At 46.2% G+C, this 15,036-nt stretch overlaps 1 protein-coding gene across 3 annotated transcripts in view; it reads left to right on the top strand.

Annotated features, from left to right (window-relative positions):
* CORO2A (coronin 2A) overlaps window positions 1-15,036 on the top strand; it is a 435,475-nt gene that overhangs the window by 351,986 nt on the left and 68,453 nt on the right. For all 3 annotated transcript variants that reach the window (XM_063914669.1, XM_063914671.1, XM_063914670.1), the window contains exons 7-8: window positions 10,583-10,687; window positions 10,779-10,875. In XM_063914669.1, the coding sequence (XP_063770739.1) occupies window positions 10,583-10,687; window positions 10,779-10,875 (202 nt within the window). The remainder of the gene's footprint in view (window positions 1-10,582; window positions 10,688-10,778; window positions 10,876-15,036) is intronic.

The raw sequence follows: 15,036 nt of genomic DNA, 5'->3' as shown, positions 1-15,036 counted from the left end.
CAGAGAATCCTTTGGTCCTCAGGACTGATGCTTCAAGAGCCATGCCGTCAAAGCCAGTCTGGCCAGGTCTGGGTAGACAAAGGGGCCCTGAATGAGGAGGTCTGGGTGTTGAGGAAGAAGTAGAGGACATTCCATTGATAGACCCTGCAGGTTTGAGAACCAGTGCTGTCTGGGCCACGCCGGAGTGACCAGAAGCAGGACTGCTCCTTCTTGCTTGAACTTCCGCAGTACCCTGGGCAGGAGAGACACCGGAGGGAACACGTACAGCAGCTAAAATGCCCATGGAATTGCTAGTGTGTCCACGAACGCTGCTTGTGGATCCCTTGTCCTTGATTCGAAGACCGGAACCTTGTGATTGTGTCGAGACACCATCAGGTCTACATCTGGTAGGCCCCACTTGTCCACTAGGAGTTGAAAGCCCCCCGGATGAAGGCGTGTATGTCCTGACGACTGAGGAAATCCGCTTCCCAGTTGATGACACCCAGAATGAACACTGCTGATACTGCTGGCAGATGGCATTCCGCCCAACGAAGAATTCTTGACACTTCCATCATTGCAGTCCAGCTTTGAGTGCCGCCTTGATGATTTATGTAAGCCACCATGGTTGCGTTCTCTGATTGTACTTGAACAGGCCTGTTCCTTATTAGAGGCAGGGCCAGCGTCAATGCATTGAACACTGCCCGCAGTTCCAGAATGATGATGGGGAGGAGAGACTCCTCCTTGGTCCAGTGACCCTGAAGAGAATGTTGCTCGAACACCGCGCCCCAGCCCCTGAGACTGGCATCCGTAGTCAAGAGGACCCAGTGCGGAGTCCAAAAGGGACGGCCCTTGCTCAACTGTTGATCCTGGAGCCACCAGGCTAGAGACAAGCGGACCTCCGGAGCCAGGAATATCATTTGAGACCTGATCCGCTGAGGTAGACCGTCCCACTTGTAGGGGATTAACCGTTGGAGAGGACGTGAATGGAATTAAGCATACTCCACCATGTTGAAAGACGATACCATCAGGCCTAGTACTTGCATCGCCGAGTGAAGGGACACTCTTGGGCGAGAGAGGAAGTATCTGATCCTGTCCTGAAGCCTCAGGACCTACTCCGGAGACAGAAACAGCCTCTGGCTGTGTGTATCCAGTAGAGCCCACAGGTGCACCATGCGCCACACAGGGACCAGGGAGGACTTTTTCCAATTGATCAGCCACTCTTGGTGGAAATCTGACTGGCCATGGTTAGTCAAACGGCAGAGCCCTGAATTGATAATGGAGGTTGCCAATAGCAAACCGCAGATATTGCTGATGTGAAATTGCAATAGGTATATGCAGGTGAGCATCCTGTATATCCCAGGGATACCATGTAGTCCCCAAGTTCCATGGCCAGTACAATGGAGCGCAGTGTTTCCATACGGAACTTGGAAACTCTCACAAATTTGTTCAGTGACTTGAGGTTGAGAATAGGCCGGAAAGACCCATTGGGTTTTGGAACTAGAAACAGGGTCGAGTAGTAGCCACTTCCTTTTTGAGAGATAGGCACCGGCACCACCACTCCTGTCTCCTGTCTCCAGGAGGGATTGTACAATCAAGTGTGGAGCTTGCGCCTTCAACGAGTCCGATGTGATGACCGTTGTGCAGAACTGGCGAGGGGGACATCTCTTGAAGGAGACCGCGTACCCGTGAGAGACAACTTCCTGCACCCATGCGTCTGAAGTGGTCCTTAACCAGACCTGGGTGAACTGCAGAAGTTGGCCTCCCACCCTGGGGTCCCCCAGGGGGAGGCCCGTCCCGTCAGGATTGTTTAGATTTGGGTTTACTGGTCTTGGAAGCATGTGGCTGTACACCTGACCCTTCGATTTACCTGAGGTACGAAAGGAACGAAAAGTAGTACTTTTGGCTTTCGGAGCCCGAGGAGTAGTATTAGGAAGGCACGCAGTCTTCGCAGAGGCTAAGTCAGTCATGATCTTGTTTAGATCTTCTCCAAATAGGATGTCTCCCTTGAAAGGGAGCACCTCCAGAGTCTTCTTGGAATCTAGGTCCACCTTCCAGGACCGCAACCAAATAAAACGGCAAGCCAAAATAGACGTACTGGCTGCTTTGGGCGTCATGATGCCCGCCTCAGAGGACGTCTCCTGAATATAGTGGGAGGCGGTGGTAATGTGAGACAGACACTGTCTGGCAATGTCAGAAATACCCGAAGGTAGCTCATCCTCCAATACCTGGACCCATGCTTCGATACCTTTTGCAGCCCAGGAGGCCGCAATATATCGCCTCATTTAGGGAAAAATACACTTCAGGCAACCCTCCACACGCTTATCTGTCGGTTCCTTCAAGGAGATGAAAGTGGTGACAAGCAGAGAAGAGGACACCACAATCCGTGCGACATGAGAGTCTACCGGAGGTGGAGTTTCCCACTTGGTACTCAACTCCGTAGGGATAGGATCGCGAGTTAGAATCTTCTTAGAGAGGGAGAATTTCTTCCCTGGTGAAGCCCATGCCTCCTGACGTATGTCAATTAAACTGTCAGAGTGAGGGAAAACAACTTTAACCACCTTCTGATGCTTGAATTTATCAGGCTTCTTTGACACAGTAGTGGGATCTGCTTCATCATCAATCTGGAGAACCATTTTGATAGCTTCCAGTAAGTCAGTGACATCAACCTGAGTAACAGGCTCCCAGTCAGAGACCGCTGAGTCAGAATCAGTCAGATCAGTCTAAGCCCCATCCTCATCAGAAGTATCTGAAACATGAGTGGATTGGGAGGAGGAAACCACACGCTTGGAGTGCAACTTGGCCCCAGAGGCTGAGGTGTAGGCTTCTGTTTAACCAAAGATTTATTCAAAATCTGTATATGGGCATACAGAGTGTCCGCCCAAGGCGGATTTGCTACAGGGACAATTTGTGGCTGTATTGGCACAGGTATTCCCACAGGGTGCGTAAGACGTGTTACCAATGTATTTAACATACAGGAGAAGGCAGCCCAGGGTGGCTCTTGATTGGCCACAGGAACTACAGGTGGAGTGGGAAAGGTATGGGACCCAGCACCCACGTCCCCAGCAGCAGTTTTCCCCCCTGTTAAATCCGTGGGATCAGCACTGCCTGAGGCAGGAGCGTCCACGGAATTCCCGCCCTGTGTGGCAGACATTATTAGGAATGTAGCCGAGGGGCACACAGTACAATATAGCCAGACAATAAGAATACCGTATACCAATCCCCTAATTTATGTGCTAATAAAAGCAGGACACAAACAGAGAATTAAGTCGGTATGGGGTGACTGAAATACACAAAAAAATACTCTGAGCTGTATAGACTGTGTAGCACTATATATATATAAGTTGTAACACTGTAAGGGTACAAGGTGCCGTTTCCTGGGGTAAATGGCAGCACGCAGCAGCTGAGGAATCACACAAGTCCAGTTTCTGGTACAACTGGCCCCAGCCAGTTTTATTATACAGAAAATAAAACAAACACCAAAAGAAAATACCTTGCCTGTCTGGCACTAACTAAACACAAGATGTTCCTAACTATCACTAAACAGAAACACGGAGTTCTCCAGTAAATACTGTATAGCTCACTTGTATCAGGAAGCGTGTTTCTCTCACAGAGATCCTGCAGTCTTCCCAGGCAGTCTGCCCACATTAATCAGGCTAGAAGCCCTATAAGGCTCTTGCACAGCTGAAAGCCCTGATTAGCCCTCTGTGAGGCCAAAGATCTGAACTGGGCCCAATGTCTGGAACTCGCCTTATCTCTCTCTCAGGGCCCTTATCCAGCTTTTCCAGCAAACTGAAAAGGTTCTAACAAAACAAAAGCATTTTCCTAGAAGTTTTCATTTTCTAAAACATGTAAGACAAGAACCTGGGACAAACATACCTGCCCTCAAACACTATCCCAGTGTTCTTGTCACATATCCCCCTCCCCTGTTTCTACCTAGGGGCCGGAACACTTGTAGCCCCCAAACAGAAGATGCGGGACAATGCATCTGCGTTGGCCAATTGTGTACCCGGTCTATGTTCGACAGTAAACTTAAAATCCTGCAATGCTAGAAACCATCTAGTTACACGAGCATTCTTGCCTCTATTTACATCCATCCATCTTATAGGGGCATGATCTGTCACTAGTCTGAATTGTCTACCCAAGAGGTAATATCTCAAGGTATCTAGTGCCCACTTAATGGCCAAAGCCTCCTTTTCCACAATGGCATACCTTTTTTCATGCTCATTGAGTTTCCTACTCAAATAAATGATAGGGTGTTCGTCCCCATCTCTGGTTTGGGACAGCACAGCGCCTATCCCTACCTCTGAGGCATCTGTCTGGTACAGGCATCTGAGGCATCTGTCTGGTATTTGTGTGGTACACAAATACTTTTGAAAAATCTGGTGTTATCAATACCAGTTGTGAACACAAAGCCACTTTTAACGCTTGGAACGCTTTTTCTGCATCAGGGTTCCATTTCACCATATTTGACTGCTTCCCTTTGTTAAGGTCTGACAACGGCACCGCTGTGGTCGCAAAATTGGGAATAAACCGTCTATAGTACCCAGTTATTCCCTTACGTGTTTTTTATTCACTGGACGAGGACAGTTTTGAATAGCATCAATTGGGGCCTGATCAGACCTCTGCCTATGGTGAAGCCCAAGTATTTGACCTCCTCCATTGCGAGGCAGCACTTCTTTGGGTTAGCAGTTAACCCTGCCTCTCTGATTGAGTCCAGTACTGCTTGTACTTTAACCAAATGGGACCCCCAGTCTGTACTGTGAATTACCACATCATCCAAATAGGCAGCTGCATATTTTCTATGGGGCCTCAAAATTGTATCCATCGCCTGTTGAAAGGTTGCTGGAGGCCCATCAACCCAAAGGGTAACATCTTATACTAGTACAGCCCCTCCTGAACCGAAAAGGCTGTTTTTTCTTTTGTGCTATCAGATAAAGGTATTTGCCAGTAACCTTTGGTCAGGTCCAACGTGGTGAGAAACCTTGCTGTTCCCAGCCTTTCTATAAGCTCATCCACATGGGGCATGGGGTATGCGTCAAACTTGGACACCTCATTTAACTTACGAAAGTCATTACAGAAGCGTATGCTACCTTCTGGCTTCGGGATGAGAACTATGGGACTGGACCACTCACTGTTAGATTCCTCTATGACTCCAAGTTCTAACATGGTTTTAACTTCTTTAGAAACAGCTTCTCGCTGAGCTTCAGGAATCCTATATGGCTTTAAATGGACCCTGACCCCTGGTTCTGTGACAATGTCATGTTTTATTATGGTCGTTCGGCCAGGCAGCTCTGAAAATATCTCCCTATTTTGGATGAGAATTCTTTAACCTGATTGTTCTGATCAGCTGATAATGTCTCTTACACCTTTACTGCGGGAAGCAACCGAGGTGAAGACACCGAAGGGCAAGGCTCCGCTGACAGAGACAACCTATCTTTCCAGGGTTTGATTAAGTTAACAAGGTAGATTTGTTCGGGTTTTCTCTTTCCCCGGCTGGTATACTTTGTAATTAACCTCATTCACTTTTTCCCTAATCTCAAATGGACCCTGCAATTTAGCTAGGAATTTGCTTTCCACAGTGGGTACCAAAACAAGAACTCTATCTCCAGGAGCAAATTCCCGTATCTTGGCACTCCGGTTATATACCCTCTGTTGAGCACTTTGGGCCTGTTCCATGTGCTCTCTGACAATAGGTACCACGGCTGCAATCCTATCCTGCATTTGTGTTACATGTTCAATAACGCTTCTATAAGGAGTGGGCTGTCCTTCCCACGTCTCTTTGGCAATGTCCAACAGCCCTCTGGGGTGTCTACCATACAACAAATCAAATGGAGAAAACCCCGTAGAGGACTGAGGAACTTCTCTGATGGCCATTAACAAGTAGGGCAACAAACAATCCCAGTTTTTCCCATCTCTATCAACAACCTTTTTTAACATACTTTTTAATGTTTTATTAAACCTTTCCACCAACCCGTCAGTTTGGGGATGGTAGATGGACGTCCTGAGGTGAGTGACCTTAAATAATTTGCACAATTCTTTCATGATCCTTGACATAAATGGAGTACCTTGGTCAGTCAAAATTTCTTTTGGTATTCCCACTCTACTAAAAACCTGCACCAGCTCCCTAGCTATCGCCTTGGTTGTGATTAGTGCGTAAAGGGACAGCCTCAGGATATCGAGTGGCATAGTCCATAATTACCAGGATATACTGATGGCCCTGAGCAGACTTTAACAAGGGCCCCACGAGATCCATGGCTATTCTGTCAAACGGGACCTCTATAATAGGCATGGGAACTAGTGGGCTCCTGAAATGGGGTCTAGGGGCATGATACTGGCATTCAGGACAGGAAGAACAATATTCAGACACTTCTTTATAAACCCCTGGCCAAAAGAACCTTTGTAAAACTCTTTCAGTGTTTTTTTCTGCCCCTAAATGTCCTGCTGTAACGTGACTATGAGCTAAATCTAGTACCATTCTCCGATAAGGCTAGGGAACTACTAGCTGTTCCACCACATCCTCACCCCTTTTGACAATGTGGTACAAGAGCTCATTACAGATGGCCATGTGGGGATACGTAACCCTGTCACCTGGTACCACAGGTTCCCCATTAACAACCTTAACATTCTCTCTAGCCTTTATTAAGGTAGGATCCTTTAACTGTTCAGACGCAAACAGATCCTTCTTTACCTCCAGGTCAGGCACGCTGTCAGTTCTAACTACTATGTCTCTGTTCCCAGCAAGAGGGTCCTCACTGGACTCCCCATCTGTCACTTCCCCAGCCAAACTAGCAAAAGGCAAAGGGTCAGAAAGTTCCGAAGACACACGTACATCCATAAAATCACCGGTATTATCAACTTGCTCTGTACTTCTCACATCTGTTCATAACCGTGATTCCCACAGTTTCCAAAAATGAGGAAAATCCCTCCCTATTATGGCCTCATGCACCAAGGTGGGGACCAGTCCTACTTTAACAATTGCTGACCCACAACAAGTTTCTATATTCACTTCAGCAGTGACATAATGTTGGGTATCCCCATGTATGCAAGTCACCCCAATAGGTATTTGCTGGACCTTTAAGGGGTTCACTAACCCAGCTTTCACGAGGGTAACTAAGCTTCCTGAATCTAGCAAGGCCTCTACCCGGTTACCCTCTAAGAGCACATCACACATTTGTTTTTCCAGCTCAGGTGAGGGTACCACAGTACAGGCTAACCTAGCAAAGAAAGACATTCTGCGACATTCAAAGGCAGCATCACATTGCATGGGTTCTTGCGTGACTGTGCAATTGGCAATAACATGACCTGGCATACCACACCTAAAACATTTAACCACACGATTATCAACCCGTTTGGGCAGCATAGACCGTTCTAGCCCCATTGGCCTGTCTCCAGGGCCAGTGTTTACAGTCTTTCCAGCCTTGCGTTCTCTTAACCGCCCAGCAACGTTTTCCCACGGAACAGTCTTACCAGTCTTTACTGAAGGGCGCTGTCGAGGATCTATGGGTTGCTGGGTGGTCATCAGTAGTTCCTCTGCTGCCAAATACCTCTCTACCATATCCACTAATTGGTCAGCAGTATCCGGGTTTCCGTGGCTCACCCACTTGCGCAGGACCACGGGCAAAGATCTCAAATAGCGGTCCATGACAACTCTTTCAACCATCTGGGGACCAGTTAATGTCTCTGGCTGTAACCATTTTTTGTTAGCTGAATAAGGTCATGCATCTGGGAGCGAGGAGGCTTCTCCATGGCGTACACCCAATGGGGCACCCGTTGTGCTCGTACTGACAGCGTGACTCCCAGGCGGGTCAGGATCTCAGTCTTTAGTTTATCATAGTCCCGAGCCTCAGCAGGGCTTAAATCAAAGTACACTTTTTGGGCTCACCTGACAGAAAAGGTGCCAGCAGACTGGCCCACTGTGCTTTCGGCCAGTTCTCACGCTCGGCAGTCCTTTCAAACGTGGTCAGGTGGGCCTCCACATCATCAGCCTCTGTCATTTTCTGCAGGAAGTGACTGGCCCGTATAGAACTAGAGCTGGTCGGAGCACTGATGGCCATATCTCCAATCCGGGCCGCAAGGCTCTGCACCACCTCTGTTAAGGCCTCTCTATCCTGACGCTGTTGCCTGTAAAGTTCATCAATAGCCACCTGCTGCTGTCTCCTATTTTCCTCCATTGCCACCTGCTGCTGTCTGTTGGCCTCCTGCTGAGCCGCTGTACCTTGCAGCAAGGCTTTGAGCAGTTCCTCCATGTCGACAGACTTTTCAGGCGGCTTTGTAGCTGCTTTCACCCAGGACATATATCAAATCCTCAGGGCGAGTCTCAGTAACTTCACACTGGGCTGTATCTGCATAAACCACCGTTTTCTGCAGGCCTCACAAAGCTGCTGCTTTCACTTATGCACAGAACGGCATGCTCGCATTCTCCACCAAGTTGTAACACTGTAAGGGTACAAGGTGCCGTTTCCTGGGGTAAATGGCAGCAGGCAGCAGCTGAGGAATCACTCAAGTCCAGTTTCTGGTACAACTGGCCCCAGCCAGTTTTATTATACAGAAAATAAAACAAACACCAAAAGAAAATACCTTGCCTGTCTGGCACTAACTAAACACAAGATGTTCCTAACTATCACTAAACAAAAACACAGAGTTCTCCAGTAAACACTGTATAGCTCACTTGTATCAGGAAGCATGTTTCTCTCACAGAGATCCTGCAGTCTTCCCAGGCAGTCTGCCCACATTAATCAGGCTAGAAGCCCTATAAGGCTCTTGCACAGCTGAAAGCCCTGATTAGCCCTCTGTGAGGCAAAAGATCCGAACTGGGCCCAATGTCTGGAACTCGCCCTATCTCTCTCTCAGGGCCCTTATCCAGCTTTTCCAGCAAACTGAAAAGGTTCTAACAAAACAAAAGCATTTTCCTAGAAGTTTTCATTTTCTAAAACATGTAAGACAAGAACCTGGGACAAACATACCTGCCCTCAAACACTATCCCAGTGTTCTTGTCACAATCTATCTATCTATCTATCTATCTATCTATCTATCTATCTATCTATCTATCTATCTATCTAAATAATGTGGACCCTGATGCACTTATCCTCTCAGGGCACATAATATTGTGTTAGCAAGGGTGTGATACACTAAATGAACACACACAGCAGCAATAGGGCACACTCAGTCACAAACACAATACAGATATAAAGTGCACAATGATAATACTGCACTGGACAGGCAAATTACATATAACAATAGATATGTATATGCAGAGAGATATAACAATGCACAGTAATACTGGATGTATATCACAGAATAATTGTACCACCTATTCTGTTATAATTACACTTGTTCTTAAATAACGCTGTCTAAACGACATGTTGAATACTCAAGTGACTGTAAAAGCACGGCGCTGTGACAGGCGGCTTTACAGAGGAGACATCAGCCCAGCAATCCCGTTGAGAGCAGCCCTTGCTATAGAAATGGGGCCAGATCTCTGCAGGGAGTGAGGGAGAAAGTGAAAGCAGCTCCAGGGTGGGAACACCTACGGAAGATGGCACCCGGAGCTGGGGGGAGGGGCTACAGTTCAGCGCCTTATCCCCTCACGCTGGACTTCACCGCCAGTACTTATGGAGCCTTTATCAAATGATTTTTCAAGAAAACCGACCTGCGCTTCGTCTGCCTTGGTGGATATAGTGGGGTCCCTGAGCCGTACAGTGTCCACCTTAGCCACGCGGTCCATCTCCTGGTGACCGCGCGGGATCGCGATTTAGCCCGGCGGGTCCCACCTGGGGGACCCTCTTATCGCCTCCCCGTGTCCTGCAGCCACGCGATCCTGGAGATGTGCAGTGGCTGTCTGCCAGAATACCGGTGCATCTCCGCTGAAAGTACCCGGGAACCAGGCCGCGGGAGTATACAGCGCCGCAATGGGGAGGTGATGGAGCCGCAGCACAGTATGTCCCCTGGACATTAAAAGTGCTGCGGCCCATTAAGTATCTTCACTAAAGCTTTATTCTTCTTTTCTTCAGGGCGGCCTAACGCAGACCCCCCCCCCCCCCCCCCCCCCCCCCTGATAGTGACCTATGCAGGCACCAACTTTAAAACTGAGCTCCAACTCTAAACCCCGATGTTATTCCCTGTGGAATCCCAGTGTACCCCGCTGCAGAAAAGTAGATTTTCCCATAAAATGTCTAAGTTCAGAGAATGTTTAAGTGTATATTAAGTATAGGTGTATGCAGTGCAGTAGAGGGCTGGGCTGGGCCCAGGTACCCTTCAGTGGGCATGGTCTATCCACAGGAGGTGTGGTCATGCACCCTTAGAAAAAAAATATTGAAACAAACTGTACTTTAAGCGCCTCCATGGCCACACTGCAGCCCAGCATACAGCAGCGTGTGCTGGGCTGAGAGGAGCTGCAGCTGGTGCCAGGGAAGGGGGAGGGGGCCTGGGGCTCCCACTGGGCCACTCTATCAGGCCTGGGACCAGGTCATTTGTACCCTCTCCCCCTCTTTTGGCACCACTGGGTACAGCTGCAAAATCTAGGCGTGTTTCAATCATCAGAAATATGAGCATTGTATATTAATGCATACATAAAATAAGTTTCTTTGTTTGAATTAAATTGCAGGATGACCTATCTGTGCCTTTACATGAGGAGGATTTGGATGGCTCCTCGGGTCTATTCTTCCCCTTTTTTGACAGTGATACAAATGTGCTATATTTAGTGGGAAAGGTAAGTGTTGTTGGCTTATAGCCACGCATAATTTGCACATAATTTAAATGATAAACTGCATGATAAACTAAATAGGATAATTGTTCCATAGGGAGAGGGTAATATTCGATACTATGAAGTCAATTCTCAGAAGCCTTATTTACAATACTTGAATGAATATCGATCCCTCTTACCTCAAAAAGGAATTGGTGAGTTTTGGTTTTCGTTTGACTATTTTAGAGCCTATGTTATTTCTAACATATGGATATGTGTGAGCAATAACAGTGAAATGCAAATAACCATTACTTAACTGTGAGACTGGTTGGGGCAGACAGATTTGTCCAGCTGCCAGAGTAAACTGGATTCCATCATTATATTTTCAGTTGCTATATAATATCATAGGCTCAAGAACTGATGCACAGGTTTTGCTGCAAGGGTAAATGGTCGAGTTACATTATTATACCCATCAGCTAATAGCCAGAATAACCTCCGTGTGCAGCACGGACAGCGGCTAGACAGGCTGAACGGTCACTTTAGACACATATCTGGTAGCCCCCAGGTTCATTTTGACGGTGAGCTGCTCCACTGTAGTGTATCGGCCGGCCCTCACGCACCTTTATAACCGACGTTCACCTCTCACATCAATGGCATGTGGTGCTCCGCAGTTTCCACGGGAGTTATTCGCAATGGTGCCATTTGTCAAGTCACGATACACCACAGCGCACGAACAGTTCACAAGCTGCGCTGTTTCGGAAATACTGCCACTCTTGGCCCGAAAGCCAATAATCATCCCTTTTTCCAACTCGGATAAATCGTGCCCTAACATATTTTTAAGGCACTGTAGGTTTACTATGACATAATTGGTAATTTCCCTTTGCTTGTATACAATGATCTTCAAAATGTACAGAATATTTCTGTTACCTTGGAGTCTTGATAGCCAATCGCTGACTGTGTGGTTTCGTACTCCTGCATGAATCAGAAACACCAACCCATTAAGGGTTGGCTACTTTCTCTGGAGGACATAAACAGATTTATTTATCGGAGTTGTGACTGTCCATATTATCTGCCCAACCCCCACCTGTTCAGGCCCAGGTCCTTCCATTACTTGAAGTGAGGAGCTGTCGGTGGTTCTATTCTATAGTGTGAGAGGACTGAAATTGCCTTGTGCTGCTCAATAGATCTTAATATGAGCATCACATTCCAGTCTGTTGAAAGGAAGTGAATGGATTCATGGAGCAAGCATGTTAAAATTAGAGGGGGTTGTCCAAAATGGACACATCCTTTAAGCATGAAAATGTGTATTATTTGGGTGACCTATTAAGCTCACAATCACACATGCTTTCATATATGGTAATATCAAAGAATATATATTTGAATTGCAGAAACAGGAGGATTCCTGATTGTGGCTATAATATGTTGTAAAACAGCCCCAGAATAAAGATGGAAGATCAGTGTAAATTTAATTTTAATGGCTTACACAATGGACTGCAACCACGTAGAACACTACACATCCATGATTGTGTCCATCAGGCACAGTAATTCAATCAATGGTTCCGTATACTATATATAAAACTAAATGCTTTATAGTGTATTTAACACTTGAAAATGTCTACCGTATTAAGGAACACCAGGTCTGCAGTAAAATAAATCCAGCAAAATAGACCTCGAACGTCCAGTGACAGACCGAGTTACAAATCTAGCCTGACTATATATTTTGTTGTTGTCAGCTATGAAATGATTGGTATGTTTGTTTGAGTTATTTGGTCTACTTCAAAATACTTGATTTAACAGCCACTAAAGAAATAAAATAGTGCATTCGTCTAAGATATAAGCTCATATTTGAAAGTACATTTATTAATGTTCTCAAATTATTTTTCAATGGGCTATCTTACTGTTTATTACCTTGTACAATAGAAACCACACAAAGGTTCCTACATGACCAGGAGATCTAAAAGAAAAATCTATTTGTATTTAAATTCCCATTTCTGAATATTGTACCCATGGTTCTCTACTTCTAGTTGCCATAGTAGTTTCACTATTGCTGTCTTCATATTTTGCCATGCAGCTGTTCCAGCACCGACAGTGTTACGCCTGCCCATTCCCACCTCCAGTATTTCAATCCAAGACATGCAGTGGGGGTGTAGAAACCATAATGCGGAAGAAGGGGTTACACTGAAATTCTATACTCTGGGCATTAATCTTTGCATCCGGACCTAATATTTGCTCTTCTTATATTTCCATATCATATTTAGCACCCTAAACAATTTTCTTGCTAGGTGGTGAATTACACTTTTCTGTTTTGTCCTCCGGGAACACTTGAGTAATAGAGTGGGGTAAAAGGAGCTTTTGGTACTTTCAAACTTATTTTCAAAAGTTTAAGATCCTCTCCTTTTATAATCCCATTGGTTGCTGGGCAGTTGCCTGCTGGAACTTGTTTCTGGGTTTAGGGCTGCATGTGGCAGTAACTTTATTTTAAAGTTTATTCTACAGTTTATTTTCTTTTGTTGCACTTTTTTGATTGGCATCTTTTCTCCTGCCAACTATGGATCACTTCTTGGAGTATGTGACTTTGGGGTGTGTGACCTGGTCATGGAGTGTTACTGGGACTCCCATGCTTCCAGTGGGCCAAGGAGGCTCTGCAATAACTACTTAGCTTAGCTTCCTGCTGCAGGTTGACCACTGTGGTGGGACAAGCTCAGGGAGAATGGGTAAGGGGTGTACAGATACTGCCTATCATAACAGCTCTGCTTTAGGCAAAAGGAAGCTAAAGAAGCTTTCGCTCAGTGCTGACGCGCTGTCACCTTCTCCTTTGTATGGCTATTGCAGAGCTTACGTAGCTTGCTGCACATTCCAGTTATTTTGAACAATGCCCTTCCCTTCTCTATCTCTCCCATGGGAGCCATGAGGACCTTCTTCCTCTACAGTCAGGTCCTTTTCGACTACAGCAAAGAAATTTTCTTAGTCTCAGGACCTGGCAATTCAATTGCAGGGTCTGATTCAAGTGTACTCTTTCATTGAGAGGATATTGGAATTCATTACCATAAAACCTTGTAAATGTTAGCTCCTGGCAGTACCTCACAGTAGAGAAAAATCAGACTCCGATTTTCCCACACATGAGGTAGTTGAGGTGGCCAAATGCTCCGACCCTGATATTTTCTTGTGCCCTGGAGAGGAATCCAACAGATGAAGTGGAGAGGATTTAGAGCAAGCTGTCCACCAAATGCTAAATGTTCAGTGTAGTGAGGAACTACATATTCTTTACCAAGCAGAAGAGGAAGCAGTTGGTTCACTTCCTATAGCTAGAGAATCTTTTGATTGAAGCATCAACCAGATCCGCACGTAGTTTTTGTGTCTCCGGTATAGTGCAATTAATTGTACTTCTTCATAGAAAGGATACAGCAAAATGGAAATTTCTACCTAAGATGGATTCTCTCATTGCTCACTTATCTAAGACCACCACAATTCCAGTACCAAATGTGACTACTTAGAAATAGCTCCCATAGAAAAATTGAGGCCACTCGTTAGTCAATATACATGATTATAGGAGTCATCCATAGACACAGCTTGGCTTCGGGTTAGGTCAGTAATACAGGGGAAAGGTGGCTGGAGCAATTAGTAAGGGTCTGAAACATAAACAATCTCCACGCTATATTTTTCTTTTTCAGAAACCCATTAATAAAAAGTATTATAGCAAGGCTAAACCGAAAATACTACTGCAATGGCAAAAGCGCGTCCTGTACCTAGCTAGAAAAAGGATTGGCAGATCATTTAGATGTAGCATTGCCTGTCTTTTATAATCTGAAACATATGCCCAAACACCTGATCCTAAGCTGCTTCTATTTCTATTTTCCTGTCTGATCTATCCTTTCCTAATCTTGACCCTGAAACTAGAGACTCACTCTTTGTACTATGGATGTAAGCAGAGGTCAGAAACCACCATACACTTTATGCAAAAGAATAGTAATAAAGGCCCAGACGTGGATTCCTGCCCATTCCCGAATCATTCTCCAGACAACTCTACAGTAGCTGTAGCGACCCCCACTCTTTGTGTGGGACCACTTTTTTTTTTCTGCAGCAGGGTACATTGGTTTCCACAGGGAAACATCGGGGTGTAGAGTGTATCTTGATCCAGAGGCACCAACAGACTAAAGCTTTAGGCTGTCCCAGGATGTCATGGGGGCCACCTCTATAACCCCGCCTCGAGGCACTGAGAGCTCAGTTTCGAGATGGTGCCTGCAGCAGCAGGTCACCTAACAGGAGGGCTGCACCCTGAAAAAGCTTTTCTAAGAAGATTTCTTCTCTGGGCTGTCAGCGCTGTATGTCAGGGTGACACTTCAGCGCTGCAGCTCCATCACCTCCCAAGCGGCGTC

This window comes from Pseudophryne corroboree, chromosome 1, assembly GCF_028390025.1.
Source record: "Pseudophryne corroboree isolate aPseCor3 chromosome 1, aPseCor3.hap2, whole genome shotgun sequence".
Lineage (NCBI taxonomy): Eukaryota > Metazoa > Chordata > Amphibia > Anura > Myobatrachidae > Pseudophryne > Pseudophryne corroboree.
The sequence above is the reverse complement of the archived record's forward strand: the minus strand, read 5'-3'. Positions and strand labels throughout refer to the sequence as shown.